Here is a 26,654-nt window from a genome sequence, read left to right as displayed (position 1 = left end):
AATTCTACAATTTACAATTCGCGTCCCATCTGCTCAGCGCGGTAAAGTTCCAACGAGAATGGTTCCCTTCATACTCCAATCAGAGTAAATGTAAATCAAAAATGAATAACCATTTTCAATTTCGTTGCAAAACGAAAATACAGCCGAACCATATTCTAGTCCAATCAGAGAGTGCAGCAAGCACCTCTACCGGTTTCGAAACTTATTAGTCTCTCATCAGGAGGCACATATGCTGCTCTCTCTGATCCAACCAAAACAAACCCCCAGCGTGCAGTCTCGGATTGCAACGAACGAAATGGTATAGATGCCCTACCGGCAACTGCTAGCAAAAAGACTAAGTTTTCACTCTAATGGCATATAAAACAACATAATGCTATTCTACATCCCACCAGAATGAAAACAATGGGAACCTTCTCTGGTTACACCTCCGAGGCTTCTACAATTTGCAAGCCATACGGATGCTGAGACAAAGGAAGATGAGGGAATTCTACAATTTACAATTCGCGTCCCATCTGCTCAGCGCGGTAAAGTTCCAACGAGAATGGTTCCCTTCATACTCCAATCAGAGTAAATGTAAATCAAAAATGAATAACCATTTTCAATTTCGTTGCAAAACGAAAATACAGCCGAACCATATTCTAGTCCAATCAGAGAGTGCAGCAAGCACCTCTACCGGTTTCGAAACTTATTAGTCTCTCATCAGGAGGCACATATGCTGCTCTCTCTGATCCAACCAAAACAAACCCCCAGCGTGCAGTCCCGGATTGCAACGAACGAAATGGTATAGATGCCCTACCGGCAACTGCTAGCAAAAAGACTAAGTTTTCACTCTAATGGCATATAAAACAACATAATGCTATTCTACATCCCACCAGAATGAAAACAATGGGAACCTTCTCTGGTTACACCTCCGAGGCTTCTACAATTTGCAAGCCATACGGATGCTGAGACAAAGGAAGATGAGGGAATTCTACAATTTACAATTCGCGTCCCATCTGCTCAGCGCGGTAAAGTTCCAACGAGAATGGTTCCCTTCATACTCCAATCAGAGTAAATGTAAATCAAAAATGAATAACCATTTTCAATTTCGTTGCAAAACGAAAATACAGCCGAACCATATTCTAGTCCAATCAGAGAGTGCAGCAAGCACCTCTACCGGTTTCGAAACTTATTAGTCTCTCATCAGGAGGCACATATGCTGCTCTCTCTGATCCAACCAAAACAAACCCCCAGCGTGCAGTCCCGGATTGCAACGAACGAAATGGTATAGATGCCCTACCGGCAACTGCTAGCAAAAAGACTAAGTTTTCACTCTAATGGCATATAAAACAACATAATGCTATTCTACATCCCACCAGAATGAAAACAATGGGAACCTTCTCTGGTTACACCTCCGAGGCTTCTACAATTTGCAAGCCATACGGATGCTGAGACAAAGGAAGATGAGGGAATTCTACAATTTACAATTCGCGTCCCATCTGCTCAGCGCGGTAAAGTTCCAACGAGAATGGTTCCCTTCATACTCCAATCAGAGTAAATGTAAATCAAAAATGAATAACCATTTTCAATTTCGTTGCAAAACGAAAATACAGCCGAACCATATTCTAGTCCAATCAGAGAGTGCAGCAAGCACCTCTACCGGTTTCGAAACTTATTAGTCTCTCATCAGGAGGCACATATGCTGCTCTCTCTGATCCAACCAAAACAAACCCCCAGCGTGCAGTCCCGGATTGCAACGAACGAAATGGTATAGATGCCCTACCGGCAACTGCTAGCAAAAAGACTAAGTTTTCACTCTAATGGCATATAAAACAACATAATGCTATTCTACATCCCACCAGAATGAAAACAATGGGAACCTTCTCTGGTTACACCTCCGAGGCTTCTACAATTTGCAAGCCATACGGATGCTGAGACAAAGGAAGATGAGGGAATTCTACAATTTACAATTCGCGTCCCATCTGCTCAGCGCGGTAAAGTTCCAACGAGAATGGTTCCCTTCATACTCCAATCAGAGTAAATGTAAATCAAAAATGAATAACCATTTTCAATTTCGTTGCAAAACGAAAATACAGCCGAACCATATTCTAGTCCAATCAGAGAGTGCAGCAAGCACCTCTACCGGTTTCGAAACTTATTAGTCTCTCATCAGGAGGCACATATGCTGCTCTCTCTGATCCAACCAAAACAAACCCCCAGCGTGCAGTCCCGGATTGCAACGAACGAAATGGTATAGATGCCCTACCGGCAACTGCTAGCAAAAAGACTAAGTTTTCACTCTAATGGCATATAAAACAACATAATGCTATTCTACATCCCACCAGAATGAAAACAATGGGAACCTTCTCTGGTTACACCTCCGAGGCTTCTACAATTTGCAAGCCATACGGATGCTGAGACAAAGGAAGATGAGGGAATTCTACAATTTACAATTCGCGTCCCATCTGCTCAGCGCGGTAAAGTTCCAACGAGAATGGTTCCCTTCATACTCCAATCAGAGTAAATGTAAATCAAAAATGAATAACCATTTTCAATTTCGTTGCAAAACGAAAATACAGCCGAACCATATTCTAGTCCAATCAGAGAGTGCAGCAAGCACCTCTACCGGTTTCGAAACTTATTAGTCTCTCATCAGGAGGCACATATGCTGCTCTCTCTGATCCAACCAAAACAAACCCCCAGCGTGCAGTCCCGGATTGCAACGAACGAAATGGTATAGATGCCCTACCGGCAACTGCTAGCAAAAAGACTAAGTTTTCACTCTAATGGCATATAAAACAACATAATGCTATTCTACATCCCACCAGAATGAAAACAATGGGAACCTTCTCTGGTTACACCTCCGAGGCTTCTACAATTTGCAAGCCATACGGATGCTGAGACAAAGGAAGATGAGGGAATTCTACAATTTACAATTCGCGTCCCATCTGCTCAGCGCGGTAAAGTTCCAACGAGAATGGTTCCCTTCATACTCCAATCAGAGTAAATGTAAATCAAAAATGAATAACCATTTTCAATTTCGTTGCAAAACGAAAATACAGCCGAACCATATTCTAGTCCAATCAGAGAGTGCAGCAAGCACCTCTACCGGTTTCGAAACTTATTAGTCTCTCATCAGGAGGCACATATGCTGCTCTCTCTGATCCAACCAAAACAAACCCCCAGCGTGCAGTCCCGGATTGCAACGAACGAAATGGTATAGATGCCCTACCGGCAACTGCTAGCAAAAAGACTAAGTTTTCACTCTAATGGCATATAAAACAACATAATGCTATTCTACATCCCACCAGAATGAAAACAATGGGAACCTTCTCTGGTTACACCTCCGAGGCTTCTACAATTTGCAAGCCATACGGATGCTGAGACAAAGGAAGATGAGGGAATTCTACAATTTACAATTCGCGTCCCATCTGCTCAGCGCGGTAAAGTTCCAACGAGAATGGTTCCCTTCATACTCCAATCAGAGTAAATGTAAATCAAAAATGAATAACCATTTTCAATTTCGTTGCAAAACGAAAATACAGCCGAACCATATTCTAGTCCAATCAGAGAGTGCAGCAAGCACCTCTACCGGTTTCGAAACTTATTAGTCTCTCATCAGGAGGCACATATGCTGCTCTCTCTGATCCAACCAAAACAAACCCCCAGCGTGCAGTCCCGGATTGCAACGAACGAAATGGTATAGATGCCCTACCGGCAACTGCTAGCAAAAAGACTAAGTTTTCACTCTAATGGCATATAAAACAACATAATGCTATTCTACATCCCACCAGAATGAAAACAATGGGAACCTTCTCTGGTTACACCTCCGAGGCTTCTACAATTTGCAAGCCATACGGATGCTGAGACAAAGGAAGATGAGGGAATTCTACAATTTACAATTCGCGTCCCATCTGCTCAGCGCGGTAAAGTTCCAACGAGAATGGATCCCTTCATACTCCAATCAGAGTAAATGTAAATCAAAAATGAATAACCATTTTCAATTTCGTTGCAAAACGAAAATACAGCCGAACCATATTCTAGTCCAATCAGAGAGTGCAGCAAGCACCTCTACCGGTTTCGAAACTTATTAGTCTCTCATCAGGAGGCACATATGCTGCTCTCTCTGATCCAACCAAAACAAACCCCCAGCGTGCAGTCCCGGATTGCAACGAACGAAATGGTATAGATGCCCTACCGGCAACTGCTAGCAAAAAGACTAAGTTTTCACTCTAATGGCATATAAAACAACATAATGCTATTCTACATCCCACCAGAATGAAAACAATGGGAACCTTCTCTGGTTACACCTCCGAGGCTTCTACAATTTGCAAGCCATACGGATGCTGAGACAAAGGAAGATGAGGGAATTCTACAATTTACAATTCGCGTCCCATCTGCTCAGCGCGGTAAAGTTCCAACGAGAATGGTTCCCTTCATACTCCAATCAGAGTAAATGTAAATCAAAAATGAATAACCATTTTCAATTTCGTTGCAAAACGAAAATACAGCCGAACCATATTCTAGTCCAATCAGAGAGTGCAGCAAGCACCTCTACCGGTTTCGAAACTTATTAGTCTCTCATCAGGAGGCACATATGCTGCTCTCTCTGATCCAACCAAAACAAACCCCCAGCGTGCAGTCCCGGATTGCAACGAACGAAATGGTATAGATGCCCTACCGGCAACTGCTAGCAAAAAGACTAAGTTTTCACTCTAATGGCATATAAAACAACATAATGCTATTCTACTAGTTCGGCTGTATTTTCGTTTTGCAACGAAATTGAAAATGGTTATTCATTTTTGATTTACATTTACTCTGATTGGAGTATGAAGGGAACCATTCTCGTTGGAACTTTACCGCGCTGAGCAGATGGGACGCGAATTGTAAATTGTAGAATTCCCTCATCTTCCTTTGTCTCAGCATCCGTATGGCTTGCAAATTGTAGAAGTCTCGGAGGTGTAACCAGAGAAGGTTCCCATTGTTTTCATTCTGGTGGGATGTAGAATAGCATTATGTTGTTTTATATGCCATTAGAGTGAAAACTTAGTCTTTTTGCTAGCAGTTGCCGGTAGGGCATCTATACCATTTCGTTCGTTGCAATCCGGGACTGCACGCTGGGGGTTTGTTTTGGTTGGATCAGAGAGAGCAGCATATGTGCCTCCTGATGAGAGACTAATAAGTTTCGAAACCGGTAGAGGTGCTTGCTGCACTCTCTGATTGGACTAGAATATGGTTCGGCTGTATTTTCGTTTTGCAACGAAATTGAAAATGGTTATTCATTTTTGATTTACATTTACTCTGATTGGAGTATGAAGGGAACCATTCTCGTTGGAACTTTACCGCGCTGAGCAGATGGGACGCGAATTGTAAATTGTAGAATTCCCTCATCTTCCTTTGTCTCAGCATCCGTATGGCTTGCAAATTGTAGAAGCCTCGGAGGTGTAACCAGAGAAGGTTCCCATTGTTTTCATTCTGGTGGGATGTAGAATAGCATTATGTTGTTTTATATGCCATTAGAGTGAAAACTTAGTCTTTTTGCTAGCAGTTGCCGGTAGGGCATCTATACCATTTCGTTCGTTGCAATCCGGGACTGCACGCTGGGGGTTTGTTTTGGTTGGATCAGAGAGAGCAGCATATGTGCCTCCTGATGAGAGACTAATAAGTTTCGAAACCGGTAGAGGTGCTTGCTGCACTCTCTGATTGGACTAGAATATGGTTCGGCTGTATTTTCGTTTTGCAACGAAATTGAAAATGGTTATTCATTTTTGATTTACATTTACTCTGATTGGAGTATGAAGGGAACCATTCTCGTTGGAACTTTACCGCGCTGAGCAGATGGGACGCGAATTGTAAATTGTAGAATTCCCTCATCTTCCTTTGTCTCAGCATCCGTATGGCTTGCAAATTGTAGAAGCCTCGGAGGTGTAACCAGAGAAGGTTCCCATTGTTTTCATTCTGGTGGGATGTAGAATAGCATTATGTTGTTTTATATGCCATTAGAGTGAAAACTTAGTCTTTTTGCTAGCAGTTGCCGGTAGGGCATCTATACCATTTCGTTCGTTGCAATCCGGGACTGCACGCTGGGGGTTTGTTTTGGTTGGATCAGAGAGAGCAGCATATGTGCCTCCTGATGAGAGACTAATAAGTTTCGAAACCGGTAGAGGTGCTTGCTGCACTCTCTGATTGGACTAGAATATGGTTCGGCTGTATTTTCGTTTTGCAACGAAATTGAAAATGGTTATTCATTTTTGATTTACATTTACTCTGATTGGAGTATGAAGGGAACCATTCTCGTTGGAACTTTACCGCGCTGAGCAGATGGGACGCGAATTGTAAATTGTAGAATTCCCTCATCTTCCTTTGTCTCAGCATCCGTATGGCTTGCAAATTGTAGAAGCCTCGGAGGTGTAACCAGAGAAGGTTCCCATTGTTTTCATTCTGGTGGGATGTAGAATAGCATTATGTTGTTTTATATGCCATTAGAGTGAAAACTTAGTCTTTTTGCTAGCAGTTGCCGGTAGGGCATCTATACCATTTCGTTCGTTGCAATCCGGGACTGCACGCTGGGGGTTTGTTTTGGTTGGATCAGAGAGAGCAGCATATGTGCCTCCTGATGAGAGACTAATAAGTTTCGAAACCGGTAGAGGTGCTTGCTGCACTCTCTGATTGGACTAGAATATGGTTCGGCTGTATTTTCGTTTTGCAACGAAATTGAAAATGGTTATTCATTTTTGATTTACATTTACTCTGATTGGAGTATGAAGGGAACCATTCTCGTTGGAACTTTACCGCGCTGAGCAGATGGGACGCGAATTGTAAATTGTAGAATTCCCTCATCTTCCTTTGTCTCAGCATCCGTATGGCTTGCAAATTGTAGAAGCCTCGGAGGTGTAACCAGAGAAGGTTCCCATTGTTTTCATTCTGGTGGGATGTAGAATAGCATTATGTTGTTTTATATGCCATTAGAGTGAAAACTTAGTCTTTTTGCTAGCAGTTGCCGGTAGGGCATCTATACCATTTCGTTCGTTGCAATCCGGGACTGCACGCTGGGGGTTTGTTTTGGTTGGATCAGAGAGAGCAGCATATGTGCCTCCTGATGAGAGACTAATAAGTTTCGAAACCGGTAGAGGTGCTTGCTGCACTCTCTGATTGGACTAGAATATGGTTCGGCTGTATTTTCGTTTTGCAACGAAATTGAAAATGGTTATTCATTTTTGATTTACATTTACTCTGATTGGAGTATGAAGGGAACCATTCTCGTTGGAACTTTACCGCGCTGAGCAGATGGGACGCGAATTGTAAATTGTAGAATTCCCTCATCTTCCTTTGTCTCAGCATCCGTATGGCTTGCAAATTGTAGAAGCCTCGGAGGTGTAACCAGAGAAGGTTCCCATTGTTTTCATTCTGGTGGGATGTAGAATAGCATTATGTTGTTTTATATGCCATTAGAGTGAAAACTTAGTCTTTTTGCTAGCAGTTGCCGGTAGGGCATCTATACCATTTCGTTCGTTGCAATCCGGGACTGCACGCTGGAGGTTTGTTTTGGTTGGATCAGAGAGAGCAGCATATGTGCCTCCTGATGAGAGACTAATAAGTTTCGAAACCGGTAGAGGTGCTTGCTGCACTCTCTGATTGGACTAGAATATGGTTCGGCTGTATTTTCGTTTTGCAACGAAATTGAAAATCTGTACCGTGGAGGTAAACAGTCGTATATCCATAATGTATACATTTGCAGGAGAGCGAAAAACGTACAGACTAGTCAATAAACTATAAAAAATTTTGTACTTCCATTACATTGAATTTAACATGATTGGTATATTATACTACGTAAATGGACACCTATTACTGGATATTAGTATTGTTAAGAAATTATTTACCTGGTGTATGATATTTATGATATTCGGAGTTACGACTTTTTACCTCTATGTCTTTAAACAGGTAATAATATGCGAAATAAAAATCGTAAGTGATTACAAAAATAGTATATTCCATATTTAAAAATGCAAAAACCAGATCACAATGTTTGGAACAATAAAGAACTCTTGTTTTTCATTATTCCGTTTTAACACACTCAAAATACCATTTAATATAAAAATGGAGCTACTATTGTTTACCACTACCGCATACGAAAGCATACTATCTATATACCCACGTATTTATGGAGTTACGATGGATATACTACTGTTTCCCTCAACTGACTAATGGAGTTGCTATTGTTTCTAAGCGCCTTATCTAGGCAACTAACAACGCTGGATGTACGATTCTTTGCCACAATATGCTATGAAAATCTGACAACAAGAGTGTGGTATTAACTCCATTTCGGCAAAAAGTGGAGTTACGACTGTTTACCTCCACGGTACAGAAATGGTTATTCATTTTTGATTTACATTTACTCTGATTGGAGTATGAAGGGAACCATTCTCGTTGGAACTTTACCGCGCTGAGCAGATGGGACGCGAATTGTAAATTGTAGAATTCCCTCATCTTCCTTTGTCTCAGCATCCGTATGGCTTGCAAATTGTAGAAGCCTCGGAGGTGTAACCAGAGAAGGTTCCCATTGTTTTCATTCTGGTGGGATGTAGAATAGCATTATGTTGTTTTATATGCCATTAGAGTGAAAACTTAGTCTTTTTGCTAGCAGTTGCCGGTAGGGCATCTATACCATTTCGTTCGTTGCAATCCGGGACTGCACGCTGGGGGTTTGTTTTGGTTGGATCAGAGAGAGCAGCATATGTGCCTCCTGATGAGAGACTAATAAGTTTCGAAACCGGTAGAGGTGCTTGCTGCACTCTCTGATTGGACTAGAATATGGTTCGGCTGTATTTTCGTTTTGCAACGAAATTGAAAATGGTTATTCATTTTTAATTAGATTATTATTAATGCATTGATTAAATTAAATGAAATATAAAAATATTATCTCATATCAATAATCAAGATCACAACAACTGTCGTCCAACGTGGAAAGCATTGTTAAGTATTTCTAGTGGCAAATTTGAAGGATAGAAAGAGTAAAGCCGGTATTTGAAAATTTATATGCCTGTGGTAAAAAGTGAGATACTTACATTTGATAACATAAAATTTTAGATCTCTTTAGGTACAAATTTTACATAACTGATTTAATATTTTATTTTTACGATATTTACATTTGATATATTTATTGACAATTTATAATATTTGGGTGAGAAAAAGTCGTCTTGGTAACATACTAGTAAAATTTCATATTTGGCGGGGACAGTACTTCTTGAAAACAAATGTCTGTGACAAGAAGCCAAAGCAAAGACAACAAAAAACAAAAAGAACATTCAAATCAAGAGAATAATTCAGACCAAGAAGATATTTTAGACACGACAATCATGGCATCAGAACAGCAAGAATTATCAGGAATAGATAAATTATTACAAATGATGCAACTCCAGTCACAAAGAATAGAACAAAAAATGGATAAAAATCAGGAAGAAACATCAAAGAAAATGGATAAAGTGGATCAAAAAATGGATGAATCACAACAAAAAATGGATCAAAAAATGGAGGAAACACAACGAAAAATGGATGAAACACAACAAAAATTGGATCAAAAAATGGATGAAACACAACAGAAAATGGATGAAACACAACAAAAAATGGATGAAACACAACAAAAATTGGATAAAAAAATGGATGAAACACAACAAAAAATGAAACAAGCAATAGAAGAGAACAACAAGAAAATGGAGGAACGCATAGAAAAGGAAGTAAAAGGATGTTTAACAACAATGAAAAACGAGATGAAAGAACAAGAAATGAAAATTCAAAATAAAATAAAGGAGATAACGAATTGCCAGAAAAAAGAAATGGAAAGTTTGGAAAACAAGTTGCAAAACGCTATTCAAGCAGACATAGAAGAAGTGGAAAGAAAGATTGCGGAAATCAATACCCAACAAAATGTCGGAGAAAGAAGAGAAATGGTTATACATAGCACAGATGACGTGAAGATAAGGTTTGGCGGGGATGTAAGAAGATTACACCCAGTGCCGTTCATAAATAGCCTGAAAAAGAAAATACAGCACATCGGAAATTTCGAAACAGCAAAAGAAACTATCAGAAACCATCTCAAATATGAAGCAAGCCTATGGTTCGATAGCAAAGAAGAAGAATTCGGCAATTGGCAACAATTTGAACAAAAATTTTTGAATTATTTCTGGGGAAAAGTCCAACAATTGGAAATTAACAAGGAATTGCAAAATGGGAAATACAATGATAGGATGGGTGTATCAGAAAGGACATATGCTTTGCAAATTTACAATAATGCAAAACATTTACAATATAATTACTCATCGGAACAATTAGTCGAACTGATTGCAAGACATTTCGAGGAAACGCTGGAAGACCATATCACATTGCAAAACTACAAAGACATAGATAGTTTATGCCAATTCCTACAAATAAGAGAATCACGTCTAAGAGAAAGAAAATCAAGAAGGTCGCGAGAAGATTACAGGCCCCGAGAAACACAAGAGTACAGAGATAGAAATCAAAATAGGAGGGACTATACAAGACGAGATTTTAATCCCAGAAGGGAAAACGAAAATAGAGACAACGGAAGAGGAAATTATGAACAAAGAAATAGGCAATGGAATGAGGACAGAAATCGAGAATACCAGAATAGAACCACCACACGCTCAAATCAAGAAAACAGAAATAATGGTAGACAAAATGAACAGGGATATCGAGAAAACCGAAACAGATCCGACAGACCAAGACAAAATAGAAAAAGAAGACCAGTGACTTTCCAAAAGGGTGAAAAAGTACTCGTGAGGGCATTACGAGTATCAAATCTTCCTGGGGGCATTTGCGCAAAGTTGATGCCTGTTTTCGAAGGCCCGTACATCGTGAATAATGAAAATGGGATAAATAGTTATGAGTTGAGGCACAGGAACTCGGAAAAGATCCGAGGAATTTATAATATTCACGATGTATACAAATATCACGAATAAAATACAGAATTCCATGAAGTAGATAGTAAGTTAGGATATAAGACGTAGATTAAAGTAAGGAAATATACAGGGAGTTGGTTTTGCCTCGAGAAAATTTATTTAAAAAAGCAGATAAATTTTATCGAATACAAGGCGGGGATTTGTTATATTTCTATTTGATATGAAAATTAAATTTTGATAATTATAAACAGAATTCAATTTAATATAAAATATTTTCAATTTTCTCAACCACGGGCATATAAATTTAAAACAACCTGTATACAACAAATTGTTATATTTAATTTTAAGAAGTGATTAAATAAGACTCAAGTGAAATCGATAATAGGCCATTATCGTTTGTTCGCGGAAGGATCGATCATTAGCCGATGCTAAATAAGACTAAGTGGAAATAGAGAGTAGGTCATTAAAATTTGTATATAGTAGAAAGTAATTTTAGAATGGGAATTAACTATTTTCTTTGAAATCCATTAAGCATATTTAGAAAGTTTAAAAATTGGTTTTGAGGAATACTGCGAATGAGAGTTGGTGGTGGAAGTTTGATTTGTGAATCTGGAAGGGATATTTAGAAAGCAGGGGAATGAATGACAAATAGAGATCAGAATGTTTTGAGCTGTCGAGAAGTGAAGTCGAGTAGTAGACGGTAGTGTACGGAGAGTGAGAAAGCCTGTGTAGTTCCGTGAGTGTGAAGTATCTATCGTAGAACGAGAGGTAGGCCAGGTTGAGAGTAAAAGAACCTCCTTGAGCCAAGAGTTCCCGGTAGCTGATTGCAGTTTCGAAAAAGGTAGAACACAGCATCACGACAGAAGCAGGAAACGAGAGCTATACGAGCTATTTTCAGAGGAGAACATTACTGGAAGCCAGGACGAGGTTTGGATTGCAGCCAAGGATAGCAGGAAACGGGTCTTGTGTGAAGACATTCTCAGTGCACCAGAAAAAGGTCAGTCTCATTTGTTTGGACATGAATGTATGGGTTTTTCGTAGTAAATACCACATTTAAAATTGAAGAAACATAATCAATAATATCAGAAAAGCTTCATCAAACTTAAATAGAATTGTTGCTAATAAATCATAATAGTTAAATGTTAATAAAAACTTTCAATTGGAAATCAAAAGAAAATAAGATTCCCATGTGTAAATGTTATGTTTAAGAAAAATAAGATATAGCAAATATTAAGCAGTGATTGCCATTTAAATAAAATAAACAATATTTTGATTACAATTGTAACCCATATGTGTTATTATTTTACTCTTTTCTTTCCTATCCCGATTAGGAACCATTAAGAAATACTTAGAAGCCACGTATGTAAGTAATTAATTTTATAAAAAGCCCTGAGATTGAAAACATATTGATATGTGATCTGGTAAATTAATTAGATTATTATTAATGCATTGATTAAATTAAATGAAATATAAAAATATTATCTCATATCAATAATCAAAATCACAACAATACATATAAATATAGATAAAATTAAAATAAAATAAAATAAAATCTTTAAAATCAACACACATTAAAATTGTAAAAAAGTCATTCACTAATTTGATTTACACAAACATAACAACAGACATAGATTTGCTGGTTAACTTGCACCAACTATCTCATCACCCTCAAGAACTCCTAATTCCCATAGATCTGTTTACCTTTGCTGCATCGCCCGTCTATTCCACCATATCCCGTTAACATAACTTTAAAAGAAACATCATGATAATGAAAACTGAGTTGATGGCACCTTGTATCCGAATGTAAGTACGACACGTTATGATTGCATGATTATGTATAGCATACTTCTGCGCATGTTGTCGCGTTTGAGGGAAGTTTTGTACCACCACCCCCATGAATGCTTGCATGTGCATTGGTATGCTATTTCGCTACTTTTATGTATGTTATTCAACATTGGCTTGATCATATGGATCTTTAGCATCTTTTACAACCAGACAATGTGCTAATTCTGGTTTTTATTTGTAGCATTTTGTAACTTGTTACCTTTGACCTGAAGATGCTCTACAAAGTTTAAAGAGCGAAACCGGTCGTCGGAAGTTATAATAAAGATTGAGAGTAAGTCTGACTTTTACTTCATTTGAAGAGTATATTATTTACATAGAAAGTATTGGAAAATCAAAATATTGTGCTAAAATAGCAATTTCGCCAGTGGCGTAGAATTTGGAAAGGGTAAACCATGCACTGTCCCCTGTCGTACGCCTCTGGTAGTAGCCAGAAACGTTTGTTTATCATAATTTAGTAGGGTGTACGGCAACTACACTTTCTGCAAAGTATGACAAGGATATGTCAAATAGTTTTAAAGTACTGGGTAAAAATGGTTATTAAATTTTTAAATAGAACACCCTGTAACTCAGTAACGAGGCACATTTTATATAAGTGATTTGGATTAAATCTTAATATTTTGAGGTCTAAAATCTACAACTCAGAGATTGGATATTTTTAATGAATCACCCTGTATAAACTATAAAAAATACCTTGATTTGGTCTATTTTAAAGTCTATAAAATTGGGAAAATACCCGAAAACCCCATAAAAACAGTTTTTCTGATTTTTCAAGGTGGCACCTTACGGAAAAATCTGAAAACAAATAAGGATATAGTTTTTGATAAAATACACAAAATACAAAAAAATAGACCTGCAGCCAACTCCAAAAATAAAGTTCACGCATTTAAACAAAAATAAATAAATAAAAATACATTTTGAGATATTATGTACACTCAACCTACGGGTCAATAAAAATTCGACATGTTTCGTATTTATTTTGTAAATTTATTTTATTCCACTTAAAAAAAAAGTAAAAATGAAAACATGACGTTTTGGTTGGTAAGGGGAGGGGGAAGGGGGTTAAGGTTAAATTTTTATTAATATAGAACGAAAAATAATGAAAAAAATTGTTCTGTAAGCGAGAGCATTTTGCCTATCTTAACGGGGAGTACCCTTTAAGAGCGTAGGTGGAAAATTTCGAATCAATGATTTTTAAATGCATTCATTTTTTTCGAATCCTGAGAAAACTAATAAGTATTTTTGAAAAACTTAAACGCAGAATGAAAGTCCCTGAAAACTTCTGTAATGTTTATTTAAATAAGTTACAAGGGTGAAAAAAAGAGAAAATTCAGTGTGATTTTTAATTTCAACAATTAACATCTCATTCAAAAGAAACATTTTGTTTATTATACGGTACTTTCGCCCTCGGTAATAATATAATCTTGCATTCTGCGTTAAAATTTTTCAAAAATGTTTATTAGTTTTCTCAGGATTCGAAAAAAATTAATGCATTTAAAAAGCATTGGTGCGAAATTTTTCGCCTACGCTCTTAAAGACATTATTGAAAACAAAAAAAAATCAGCCTATTGTCCATCATTGTCAGGCTCGTAGGGGACACATACGTTTAAAAAAAACAGTCCGTGTAATTTTGCTTCATTTTTCAATATTTAAAATATTTCCATATAGACTGTTGCTTTATTAACTACTTTATTTAATAGAAATAAACCACAATTTTAATTAAAAATATTTTTTCTGTCAAATACGTATAACTTATTTAAGATTCTGGTTTATTTTGTTATTACTTTTACTAATTGATAACATTCCTTTTAGATATTTCGACTTGGCGCCTTTTGTTACAACAACATTAACATCAGGAACACTACCTAGTAACGTTACCGATACTCTTAATGTCAATATAACCATGCCAATTATTAGTCATAATAATAGCACATCTACCATTCATAAGAGTACAAACCTCACCATGGACAGTGACGATAGAAGTTTATTGTACTTTTTTCATAGAGAAGTTACTTTTTATGTCTACCCTGTAATTCTTTACTTATTATTTTTCTTATTAGTACTTGAGAGTAACGAACTCTTAAAACCGGAGGTACGTATCGATTTTGAATATTTTGGTTATAACGACTAACAGCATTTGAATGTTGCGGTGTTAATGCATGTTCTTATAAATTTTAAATTTTCAATAATTTCCAGAAATAGACTGTTAACGTGAAAAAGGTTTAAAAACTGTATATTACAAGGTATGTCAACAAAAATCTGTATATTTTCCATTTGCATTTGGTTTTCTATCTGGATATATTAATATGATTACTTCCGTAATGTTCTTAAAAAAAACGAAAACCGTACTTATCACGACAAAGCAATTAATACTAGAATACGAAGATGATGGGGCCTAAAAGTAAACTCAACAAAACGAAATACATGTGCATAGGAAAAGCTGATAACGATGAACTAAATTTAGAAGAACGGTAATTTCGTCATATTCCAAATATAATTGGTGGAAAATATGGAAAGAAATAGACGTACTGAAACAGAAATCGGAGAACGAATCATGCATAATAGGTGCACTATTATTTTCTCTTTTAAACCTGGCAACTCACTAAGAGAACGGAAGCAAAATTCCTTTTTCTATGTATGCTATACAATGTGTAACTTCTCTCACTACTTACATACATTCAAAACGAACAATATCTCACGCAGTGAGTCATTACAGTGAGAAATATTTTTTCTCATAGGTTCTCCTACTGTTTTCCATACATATGATCGCCGTTTCCATGGTAACATGCACAATACAAACACAATTAATGTTGTCAAACAAAATGTGTTGAAGCAAAACTTATCAGGAATTACTTTTCAAAACAGTTCAAAAATAACTGTTAATTAAAATTTTAAATAAATAACGTATACCGGGTGGTGAATTGGAAAACATAGGAAACTCAATGTAAAATTCTAAACTCTTGAATTCCTGCTTCCCTAATTATTTTAAATCAAAAGACAGAAACTATTTGTAGAGGATTGAAATCTGTATTGAAAACAACTGTTAAAATTGTTCTACGAATTAAACATATTCCGAAATTTTATAAAAATAGCAGTGTTCGCGCTGTACAACCCGAACGCATTCAGAGTAAGTTCGGGATTAGTTTCCAATTTGCAGGCGTCAACGTAAACTTATCCTGGACATGTTCAGGATTTTTCGCTCCACGAACAATTTCCACGAAAAATAATGCAAATGCAACCAATTTGTATTTCAACAAACCAACAAAGAGAAAGAGAATAACAGCAGCAGGCAAAGGATTAACTTTTTATATTCAATGCCTTTCTTAGAAGTTAGAAATTTGATTAGCGTCTTTATTATTTCGTCAATATAATTTGGTATTTCCAGGCCGAAATCCGGCTTAAATTTTTGTAGAGAGTAAAAGATTGTCGAGTTACTTGGAAATTGCAGCTTGTTATTTAGATATAAAAATTACCTAAAACTTCCTGGGGGTGAAACATTATCTGAAGGAAGGAATAATTTAGTAAAGCAATCATTTCCAATTTTGATATATTGAATTTGATAGGTTGTGGCATTGTGTTGTGGTTTATTACACCACAAAAATAATGAAATATAACAAGACACAAGAAATAGTTTCAGAATAAGTTTGATGTGTTGTGTATGATTCATTATTCAATAAGAGACTAATTTAACTCATAAATTAAACTGAAAAATAAACCACAAGTATATGTAGGTACTTATAAGCTCATCTAGATAGAAGAAATTAAGTAAAAACAGAGTACAATTACAGATAATTATCGAATATCGAATGAAAAATAATAAGATAATAATACTAGAAAAGGTACCTACTTATTTATAAACATACTAAATGGAAAACATTGACAAAAACAGCTAAAAAAGCTTTAATATAAAAAATATTTAAATTTGTTTGAAGAATATTGAAATGATACAAAACTTTACATAATTTAAAAACTTTAAAAACCAGAATCTACATCTACAAGTTGTTTAACAAAACAATATTTTAGGTTAAGAATTGGAAGGAGGAAGAACAGAATGTCAAGAAATTCTTCCCCAAATATTTTGTGCGCCTGTGCGAACTTAAAATCTGAAACAAAATCCTCGAACGTCGAGAGGGTATCCCGGACACGTTCAGGATCTTTTTTCTGTACTGCGCGAACACCGAATTAAAAATCCGGAGAGTATTCAGAGGGAAAAATTCGACCTCCGCGAACGCTCGATTTTGTTAATGCGCAGGCGTTCTCCCCCTGGGTACATTCGGTTTGTCCAGCGCGAACAAAGCTAATGTAATACATTTTTTAGTTTTTCAGCCCAAAATTAGGCCACACGCAGTGCAGTAATGTGTCACAATGAAGTTATTATTTTCACATTTTTGAACTGTCAATATTTTTATTTTATCATTTATTGTTTAAAAACAATACAGTTGATAAGATACCCTCAGTTGCGGAGAAAGTATTACTAATAAAGATTTTTTATTCAGTCAATGGTGTGAGCACTGTCAGTTAAATAGTAACGTGTGACCTAACTTTTACACCCATACCTATTGTGGCAAATGTATTATATTTTTCAAAATTTTGGAATGCGTTTAAATCGTAGAACAGTTTTAACTTTTGATTTTAATACAGATTTCAATCCTCTACAAATATTCTCTCATGACTTTTGATGTAAAATAATTAGGGAAGCAGGAATTCACCAGTTTAGAATTTTACATTGAGTTTGCTATGGCCGGTTTTACTATTCACCACCCGGTATAATTTTTAAGAATATTAAATACCTACATGTATATGTATTTTATTTCAATTTATGCATATAATATACCTAGAAGCACCTAAATTATTTAATATTGAAGTTTGAACTCTTGACAAAACCGCATCCATAGAAAAAATACAGTGTACAACACATGAGAAAATTACATATTTCTCCCTCGCTTGATTTGCGGCACTCGCTTCTTGCCTCGGCTCGTGCCACTACGCAACTTTTGCGCTCGTGAGAAATATGTATTTTTTCTCACTTGTTGTACAATAGGTATACTATTTTCTGGAAATAGATTTTTGATGCAGATCAGCAGGTATATCCAGAATGATGCACGTATCAAATGAAAGAATAAGACAAATCATGAATAGAAGAACGCTGTTGCAGATTTTTTGTTGACAACCTTTTAAAATAAAATCAGTGGTTGTGCATGTAAGGGTTTGTTATTTGTCGGGTTTAACGTTACCAAATACCTTGGAAACAACATCACACTCTGGATCTGGAAAAACAAAACCATTACGAAGATTTTGCGTCCACCATTAAAAAAATCATTCTACTTTCGACTATAATGGTGGTTTTCCACTAAACGGACAAAAGAAAAACAAATCATAGACGTAATATACAGCATGTTTAGTTTTAAATTAGATGTACGGCCTCTAAATGGCAATACTGCGCACCGATGAGTACCAAACGGTCCCTACTTCCCACGCTAATGCAGTCCCTCCGTTGGCAGTCGGCGATTAAACAACGATAGTTAACTAAGCTATGTTGCCGATTTTAGCATTTACCTTTAGAAATGAGGTTGATCACCTACTTAATATTCCCAATATAGACATACGGATGTGAATCTTGGACCCTAAGACAAGCGAAAAGAAGAGAGATAGGTGCAACTGAAATGTTGTGTCGGAGAAGAATGTTACGAGTTTCGTGGACCGACCACAGGAAAAATAATTCAATCAGCAAACGGCTCTGTAGCATCCATCTCCAGCAATTAATCTACATGTTATGAGAGCAAACACAGAAAACATGGGAAGACTTATTATCCAAGAAAAGGTGGTAGAAGACCGAAGATCACAAGAAAGATCCCCAACAAGATGGATCAACCAAATTACAGGGATATGCAAAAGACATATGCGAGCTGTTCCAGGTCAAACACACTTTGAATTAATTTTTTTACTGGCCTATTTAGATTTTGTTAAAATTTAGGGTATTCATAGTGGATGATTAGGTGAAGAAAAATACAAAATTTTAAATTTTTATCTCAAGCCGTTTCCGAGAAATGGTTATGTAAAGTTTTCCAAAAAGGCCCAAAACACCGCGACAATACTTTATTGGAATGGTTGTACAAGCTGACCTGATTTAGCTAGAATGCTTGGAGAGGTGTCATTTTGCAGCATTTTTATAACTCTTTACAGTGATATATACAGCATGATGCTACGATTAACAAGTTTTTCTCAAACGAAAAAAAAATATATTTTGATTAATTTTTTTTCCAAAAAGTACATTATTTAAAATTTTAATAATATTCCTACAAATACATAGTACTGTTGTTGATAACATATAAAAAATTTATCATGGGATGGTGATGGGTTCAACATAAAAAAAATAAATTTCACACATACAGTATAGTGCAAATAAAAGGAATAAATTCGTATTGTCGCAAGTTGGCAACTTTAAGGAAAAATCCCGAAACTGGTCGATTTTTATTTTTAAATTGTAATTTTTTGGCATATGTATCATACTAGTGACGTTATCCATCTGGGCGCGATGACGTAATCGATGATTTTTTAAATGAGACTATAGGTTGTGTGTTAGCTCATTTGAAAGGTTATTCAATTCTCTATTCAGTAATGTAAACAATAATATAATTATTTATACAGGGTGGCAAAAACTTTTTTTAATTAAATTAATTGCCAAAAAAGGAAGAATGTATGTAATTTATTTAATTTAAAATATATTTGACTGTTGCCAGAAACAGATGAACTACATACATTCTTCTTTTTTGTCAATTAATTTAATTTAAAAAAACTTTTTTACCACCCTGTATAAATAATTATGTTATTGTTTATATTACTGTACAGAGAATTAAATAACATTTCAACTGAGCTAACACACGATCTATAGTCTCATTTAAAAATCATCGATTACGTCATCACGCCCAGATGGATGACGTCACTAGTATGATACATATGCCAAAAAATTACAATTTAAAAATAAAAATGGACCTGTTTCTGAATTTTTCCTTCAAGTTGCCAACTTGCGACATTACGAATTTATTCCTTTCATTTGCACCATACTGTATGTGTGAAATTTATTTTTTTTTATGTTGAACCCATCACCATCCCATGATAAAATTTTTATGTTATTAACAACAGTACTATGTATTTGTAGGAATATTATGAAAATTTTAAATTATGTATATTTTGGAAAAAACTTAATCAAAATATATTTTTTTTGTTTGAGAAAAACTTGTTTATCGTAGCATCAAAGCATCATGCTGTATATATCACTGTAAAGAGCTTTAAAAATGCTGCAAAAGACACCTCTCCCAGCATTCTAGCTCAATTAGGTCAGCTTCTACAACCATTCCAATAAAGTAATGTCGCTGTGTTTTGGACCTTTTTGGAAAATGTTGTTCTGAAGCTATTTTCTTGTGGCATTTTTTTAATCAACTACATATTTTCAATGGGGAATAAGCCACAATTTTACCAAAAAAAATGATTTTATTAACGTTTCGACGCCCAAGTGGGGTGTCGTTGTCAAAATACAAAATAATACTTTTTGGAAAACTTAACATAACCAAATTACGGATACGGCTTGAGATAACAATTTTTAATTTCGTATTTTTGCTTCTCTTATTAGCCGCTGTGATTATTCCAAATTATAACCAAATCTGAAGAGGGGCGGAAATTAGGTGTGTTGAGTTGACATGGAATAACCCATGCATGAGTTTAATCATGAGATCATAATGCATAATGACATTATGCATGAGATCTTTGGAGACGGACAATAAACGACATCAAGAACCATTACACTCCCTCCGAGAGACAGGACTGAAGAGAGAGAAAGAGAACCTGTTCGTAAAAATGTACTCTTTCAAGATTGTCAAGGAACTAGAAACATTAAATGGAGCTTAAAAACTAATAGAATAGTAATGTTAGTATAATAGCAAGACGAAGAATTTTGTGTTTGGTCAAAACTTGATAGTGAAGGTCATACGAAGTTATAAACGCATTAATCGAACCTCAAAAATGGAATATACTATGAGGAAGATGCTATAAAATAGCTTAGACCACATAGGATATGTAAAATAAAATGTATGAATATTAAAATGCTCATGTAAAGTCTAATCTAAGACAATCCCAACAAACGTTTAATTATTATACTTTTTCTCTTTTTTAATTTCTGCACATACTTATTCTAAAGGTCCCAAACTATTTTCGAGTATTTATACATTCACTAGTAGGTATACTGCTGCAAAATATACCTTTAACTAACTTTATTACTAACCCTTTTTTAGCCAATAAGGAAGAGTGGAGTGCCTTTTCCTAGTGCGGATAGTAGATTATCTAGAAAAGTTTCTTCAAGATTGTCTAAACAAAAACTTTTAACACCCACTGCTGCTCAGAAATGGCAAAAAGCTTCTCGTAAAGTTCGAGTAAGCAACTGACCTTCATATTCCCATAAAGTATCATAATGTACAAAATTTAGGGGTGCGGCCCAAAAGATCAACTATCATCAATAAGCCTAACTTCACGCGCAACTTTGATATATCCAAAAAGTATAGGTACCAAGTTGGATACGACCCTATCATATTCACAGTAACTCGCATACTATACTATATTCAGAAAAATAAATATATAGAGTATTATAGAAATTGAATTAATGATGTAACAAAGTTGCGCGTGAAGTTGGGCGTGTTGATGACAGTTGATATTTTGGGCCGCACCCAAAATTTAGTTGATCAACTTTTGTCAAAATCTACTATGTCACTATTTAGCGCACAAAGCACATGTTTTATATGCCTGATAACAATAATTACATGTGCAGCAATGTTGAAAATGTATTGTTTTATTAATATTTAACCTTCTTTACTAATCAGAAACTTAATTAATACTTACAATGAGCACATGAGGCTTTGAATTACTAATTATATATGTACTGTTCTTGAACTCCTAAGTGGAGTGTAGAGCTTCAGTGAAAACGCGCCATCGGGTTCTATTTTGCGCTAAGGCCTTCACCTCATTCCAAGGACTGCCTTGACCTCTTGTATCGTCTAGTGTTGGAAAATTCTCGAGAATGAAAAATCGGAGAATATTCCCGAGAATATTCTCGATATGGAGAATTTTCTGAGAATGAACCTTATGACGTGCTTATGGATATTGTTAAAGATGAAATAGGGTATTAAAAATCATTAAATTATATATAAAATTATGAGACGAAACAACAGTGTTCTTTATATATAAGAAAATACAAAAATTACAGAAAACAAAATTTATTTGACAAAAAAAATGAAATTTTCTTAACAGCAAATACTGGATACGGTGAGCTAATCTGAAAAAGATGAGGCCTCAGATTCAGAATCTATTTCTATCATTAGCTCATCCTGGTCATCTACATTCTGCATTTCAATGTACTGATGAGAAGTTGTGGGATTTTGTTTTTCACTAGTCGCCAGCTCAGTCATGGATTGATCTACTTATAACAATTTTAAATTGTGAGCAATAAAAGTTACCTTATCAGCCCGTTCACCAGTAAGCCGGTTTCTTTTAGAGGAGTGGATAAAACCATAAGTACTGAAACTTCTTTCAGTCGATGCACTGGATGAAGGCATGCTTACCGTCATTGGACGAACCTAACAACTGTGTTGGCTGAAAAGCAGTTGATGAATGTTTCTGTTGATCCGTTTCAAATGATTGTCTCGCTCCCACCGGACATTTAACACATTTTACTAAATGTTTTGTCATTCTTGTTGCATTTTTCAAATATTGACTATCACAAAATTTGCAAAAGTACTTGTTTTACCTTGTACACTTTTAATTTTACAGTAATTCCATATATTCCTTTTAAAGCGAGCACCACACTCTCGCGAAGTTACTTCGGAAAAATTTACCGAAGTCCGAAGTACCCGTTACTACACACTCATTCTACTTCGCGAGGAGCACATTCACGCTGGGCGATAAGGACTTCGGTTCCTTTGACTTGGTCTCAAAAACCGCCACAGAATGCAAGTAGGCCGAGGCGCAGCAAAGTCACATGAACAACCTGTCTACACTCTCGTACTCGCTGAACTTCGATCGACTTCGCGAGTAGTATAGTGAGCGTTTTAGGTTTTTTAGTAAATTATGCTTTACTTCGATCCATTCTAAAGATTTACACGTTAATATAGCACCAAAACAATAAATACTGACACTGTAAACACCCTAGCTAGCGGTTCATGGGATTTCCCAGCCCCGGCTACTCAGATTTTCGGGGATTGTTCTAAAATCGCGTGAAAGCGAAAAAGCATTTCATGAGCGGAGCGGCAAGTAGGTGTTGCCTACTTGCAAAAAATATACTAGGTGAATTGGCAAAAACAATATTGAAAATTCTCGAAAATAATTTTCTGCCTGAGAATATTCTCGCTGAGAATTTTCTGGCCGAGAATATTCTCGTTCTCGAGAATATTCTCTTTAGAATATTCTCTTCTTACATCACTAGTATCGTCCATGATGGATCTTCGCCAAATTTGTGCTGGGCTTTTTTTTCCCCCCACTCTAGGGCAGTCTTTGCAACTGGAACTATTTTTTCGGAGTGTGTGACCGATCCAACCCCACTTTCTGGACACTTTATTTCATTTTCTACCCTCTTTTGTTGGGTCAGGTGTAGAAATCTTCGTTTCTGATGATGTTTGGCCAGAAAATACGAACAATTCTTCGTAGACATTTGTAAAAAAAAATCTGCAGTTTGTCTGTAAGGGTTTTTGTCACTTTCCAGGTTGTAGATTAGAACAGACATGACATTTGATTGGAATATTCGGATCTTTGTTCTTGTAGTCTACTCACCAGACCTCCATACAGGGTTGAGCATGAGATTTTCGTATCCTCATACGAATATCGTCTTCAGTACCTCCGTTTTCTGTTATGACACTTCCAGGATACGTAAAATTTTCCACATTTTCAATATGCATGTTGTCGATAGTGAATAGCGTGTCGTTCCTTGCATTTATTCTCATGGACTTGGTAAACTAATTGACATGGAACTACTTGTGTTGTCAGAATACACGTTTGAATTATCGGTAAATGAAGAGGAGATCGAGAAGATTGTTTGGTTAAACGCTTGAGGAATTTTGATAGCATTGATGGATAACATCCATTTCTGTTCTAGCGAGAACTAGTGGTTGTTGACCATAATATGCCATCGTCCACCAAGTGTCTTGTTACTATTAATGATTATACATATATAGCAGATAGCATTAATGTATAGCATTCATTCCTGTTCTAGTAAGAACTAGTTGTTGTTGACCATAATCTGCTATCGACCACCAAGTGTCTTGTAACTATTAATGATTATAATAGTCACAAGACACTTGGTGGACGATGGCATTGATGAATAACATTCAATCCCGTTCTAGCGAGAACTAGTTGTTGACCAGAATCTACTAGAGCGATCCGATAAGTACTTAGCCTAAAAAACGAAAATTTTGGAAACTGCTGATTTATTTCTGAAGGTAGTCTCCTTTTAGCTCCATACACTTGACCCAGCGATGTTCCGACTTCTTTACCCCATCTGAAAAAAACGTTTTCTCGAAGTTTGCAAAATGGGCTTTCTCAAGTTTGAAAACAAAACGAAGTCGAACAGGGTCAAATCTGGAGAACACGGTGGATGGAATAGAAGTTCGAGCCCATGGCGACGGTGGAGGTGTGAGACAGTGCGTTGTCATGGTGGAAGAGCGTTTTCTTCATCCCCAATCGGGGCTGTTTTTTCTACATTCGGCGTCGAATCGACCCAATAATGCGGCATAGTAAAGCCCTGTGGCCGTTTTGCCCTTTTCCAGGAAGCTGATATAGATCACACCTTGTTAACCCCAGAAAACAGTGACCATCACCTTTTCGGCCGACAAGACAGTCTTCGCTTCCTTCGAGCACGTTCGCAGAGTGACGTCTACTGTATCGAATGTTTCTTGGTCTCTGGTGAGTACCGGTGGATCCATGTTTCATAAACGGTTATGATGCAACGTAGAAACTTCTTCGGATTATGCTTAAATAGTCTCGGACACTGCTCTGAAGTGGTTTCATAGTTTCTCTTGTTGGTCTGAGTGAGAAAACGCGGCACCCATTCCAACGACAGCTTTCTCTTGCCCAAATTTCATGCAGGATATGACTCATGCGACCTTTTGAGATACCTACTGTCTCGACTATCTCGAAAACCTTGAGCCGCCGGTCTACCAATAAGATCGTGAATTTCTTTCGCATTATCCTCCATGGTAGTTTTAGGGGCACCTGGGTGTGACTTATCAAAAACCGACGTGCGATCATGTTGAAACTCGCTAAACCAATTTTTGTCGGTTGCCATCGAAGGAGAGGAGTTACCTACCGTACTGTAGATGAGTAGCATTCAAGCGATCTTTAGTTTCACTGCCCGATTTCCCTTCGAAAAACAAGCATCGAATCACCGACAGATATTGCTCTTTTTTCATTTTTCTAAAATCCCCAAACACGTCTGCTTCCACATGCGGTCAAAACAAAACTAAAAGTCTGATTTGGCTGAGATTTTGACATGGCTACAAGAATGTATTATACGATAGTATATTTCTCTTGCGATAGTTACGCCATAGGGCGGAGAGGCTAAGTACTTTTCGGACCACCCAGGTCCTATCATCCAGCAAGTGTCTTGTGACTATTCTCATCTATGTCCAACAAGTCTCTTGTGGCTTTTTATCTCTATGACTAATTTTATAACCTACCAGGAGATGATATATATTTATGGCTAGAGCAGGCATTAAATAAAATTTTAATATTCTAATACTCTTTATAGAACTGACAATCTTGAACAACATATTGAAAATGTTTACGCTAAATTTCGACGGAACCCGAAACGATATTTTTGCAATAATTTATTAAAAACAAAGTCGAAACGTGGTTTAAGCTATCACGACTAGTGGCAATCGATTTAGCGTATAAAAATACTATGAAAAAGACTACAAACTTGCTGTAGATAGCGCATTTCGAGCTTTTCGGCGAATAAACAATTATTTTGTTAATAACAAAATAAGAACATATTTTGGGTAATCGCGACTAGTCGCATTCGATTCAGCGACCAAAAATACACAAGAGAAGACCTTAACACTATCAATTTATTTACAGGGCTTCTAATAATTCCTGAAAAACACCTAAGTTTACCATAATTTGTTAATAACAATTAAACTTTGGGCTTCCAGACCACTTCCATTGGATTCAGCGACCCAAAAAACCTATAATACCACCATCAAATCGCGGCGAGCTATAAGTAACCACGTAGCCCAGAGTAATAAGATTTTTGTCGGGACACATCCCCCTCCCGGTCGGAACCAAATTTTTTGAGCAGTATGGGCATCTATATTATTAACCTATATGTTTCCTGCAGCCGATTTTGATGATATACATAGTTATAAACAAATGAAGATCAAAAAACGGTAAATTTTCGCTTTTTTCGTCTATTACTAAAAAGTGAAACATTCTGAACAAATTTGAGAATAAGAAACTCATAAATCATATAAAAAACTTCAATATGGCGTTCGCTGACTATGTATCCTTATCTGTTGCTTAGAAAATTGCAAAATAAGTCATAAATTTTGAGATTTTATAAATGTTCATAACTTATGTAAAAATTAAGTTAGAAGCTTCTTATTACACGGAATGCTGAGACTTCTTGTGCGTAAATTATATTTTAAATCTTAAAGCAATTGGCCAAATAGTTTAAAAGTTATTTAATTTGTTTATCCCAAATTCATTTTTTTTGCAACACCATAAGTCAGAAAATTATGAGGATACAGTAATACTTCGAACAGTTTATGAAAGAAGAACATTCATACTATTAGCTTAATTTAAAAAAATGACAAAAAGTAATTTTAAACAGTGTAAAATTATTTTGCAAAAACATGTCGATTTTTTGCTTACTTATAAACAATT

The 26,654-nt window shown here is 36.3% G+C and overlaps 1 protein-coding gene across 17 annotated transcripts in view; it reads left to right on the top strand.

The window, feature by feature from the left end:
• The window catches only part of LOC114324805 (piezo-type mechanosensitive ion channel component), a 369,243-nt gene that overhangs the window by 128,486 nt on the left and 214,103 nt on the right, over nucleotides 1-26,654 (top strand). For 13 of the 17 annotated variants that reach the window (XM_028272660.2, XM_028272659.2, XM_028272656.2 and 10 more), the window contains exons 6-7: nucleotides 14,550-14,829; nucleotides 21,026-21,163. In XM_028272660.2, the coding sequence (XP_028128461.1) occupies nucleotides 14,550-14,829; nucleotides 21,026-21,163 (418 nt within the window). The remainder of the gene's footprint in view (nucleotides 1-14,549; nucleotides 14,830-21,025; nucleotides 21,164-26,654) is intronic. The other 4 variants (XM_028272670.2, XM_028272668.2, XM_028272666.2 and 1 more) reach the window with 1 other exon arrangement.

This window comes from Diabrotica virgifera, chromosome 4, assembly GCF_917563875.1.
Source record: "Diabrotica virgifera virgifera chromosome 4, PGI_DIABVI_V3a".
Lineage (NCBI taxonomy): Eukaryota > Metazoa > Arthropoda > Insecta > Coleoptera > Chrysomelidae > Diabrotica > Diabrotica virgifera.
This window is presented reverse-complemented; position numbering and strand designations above follow the sequence as displayed.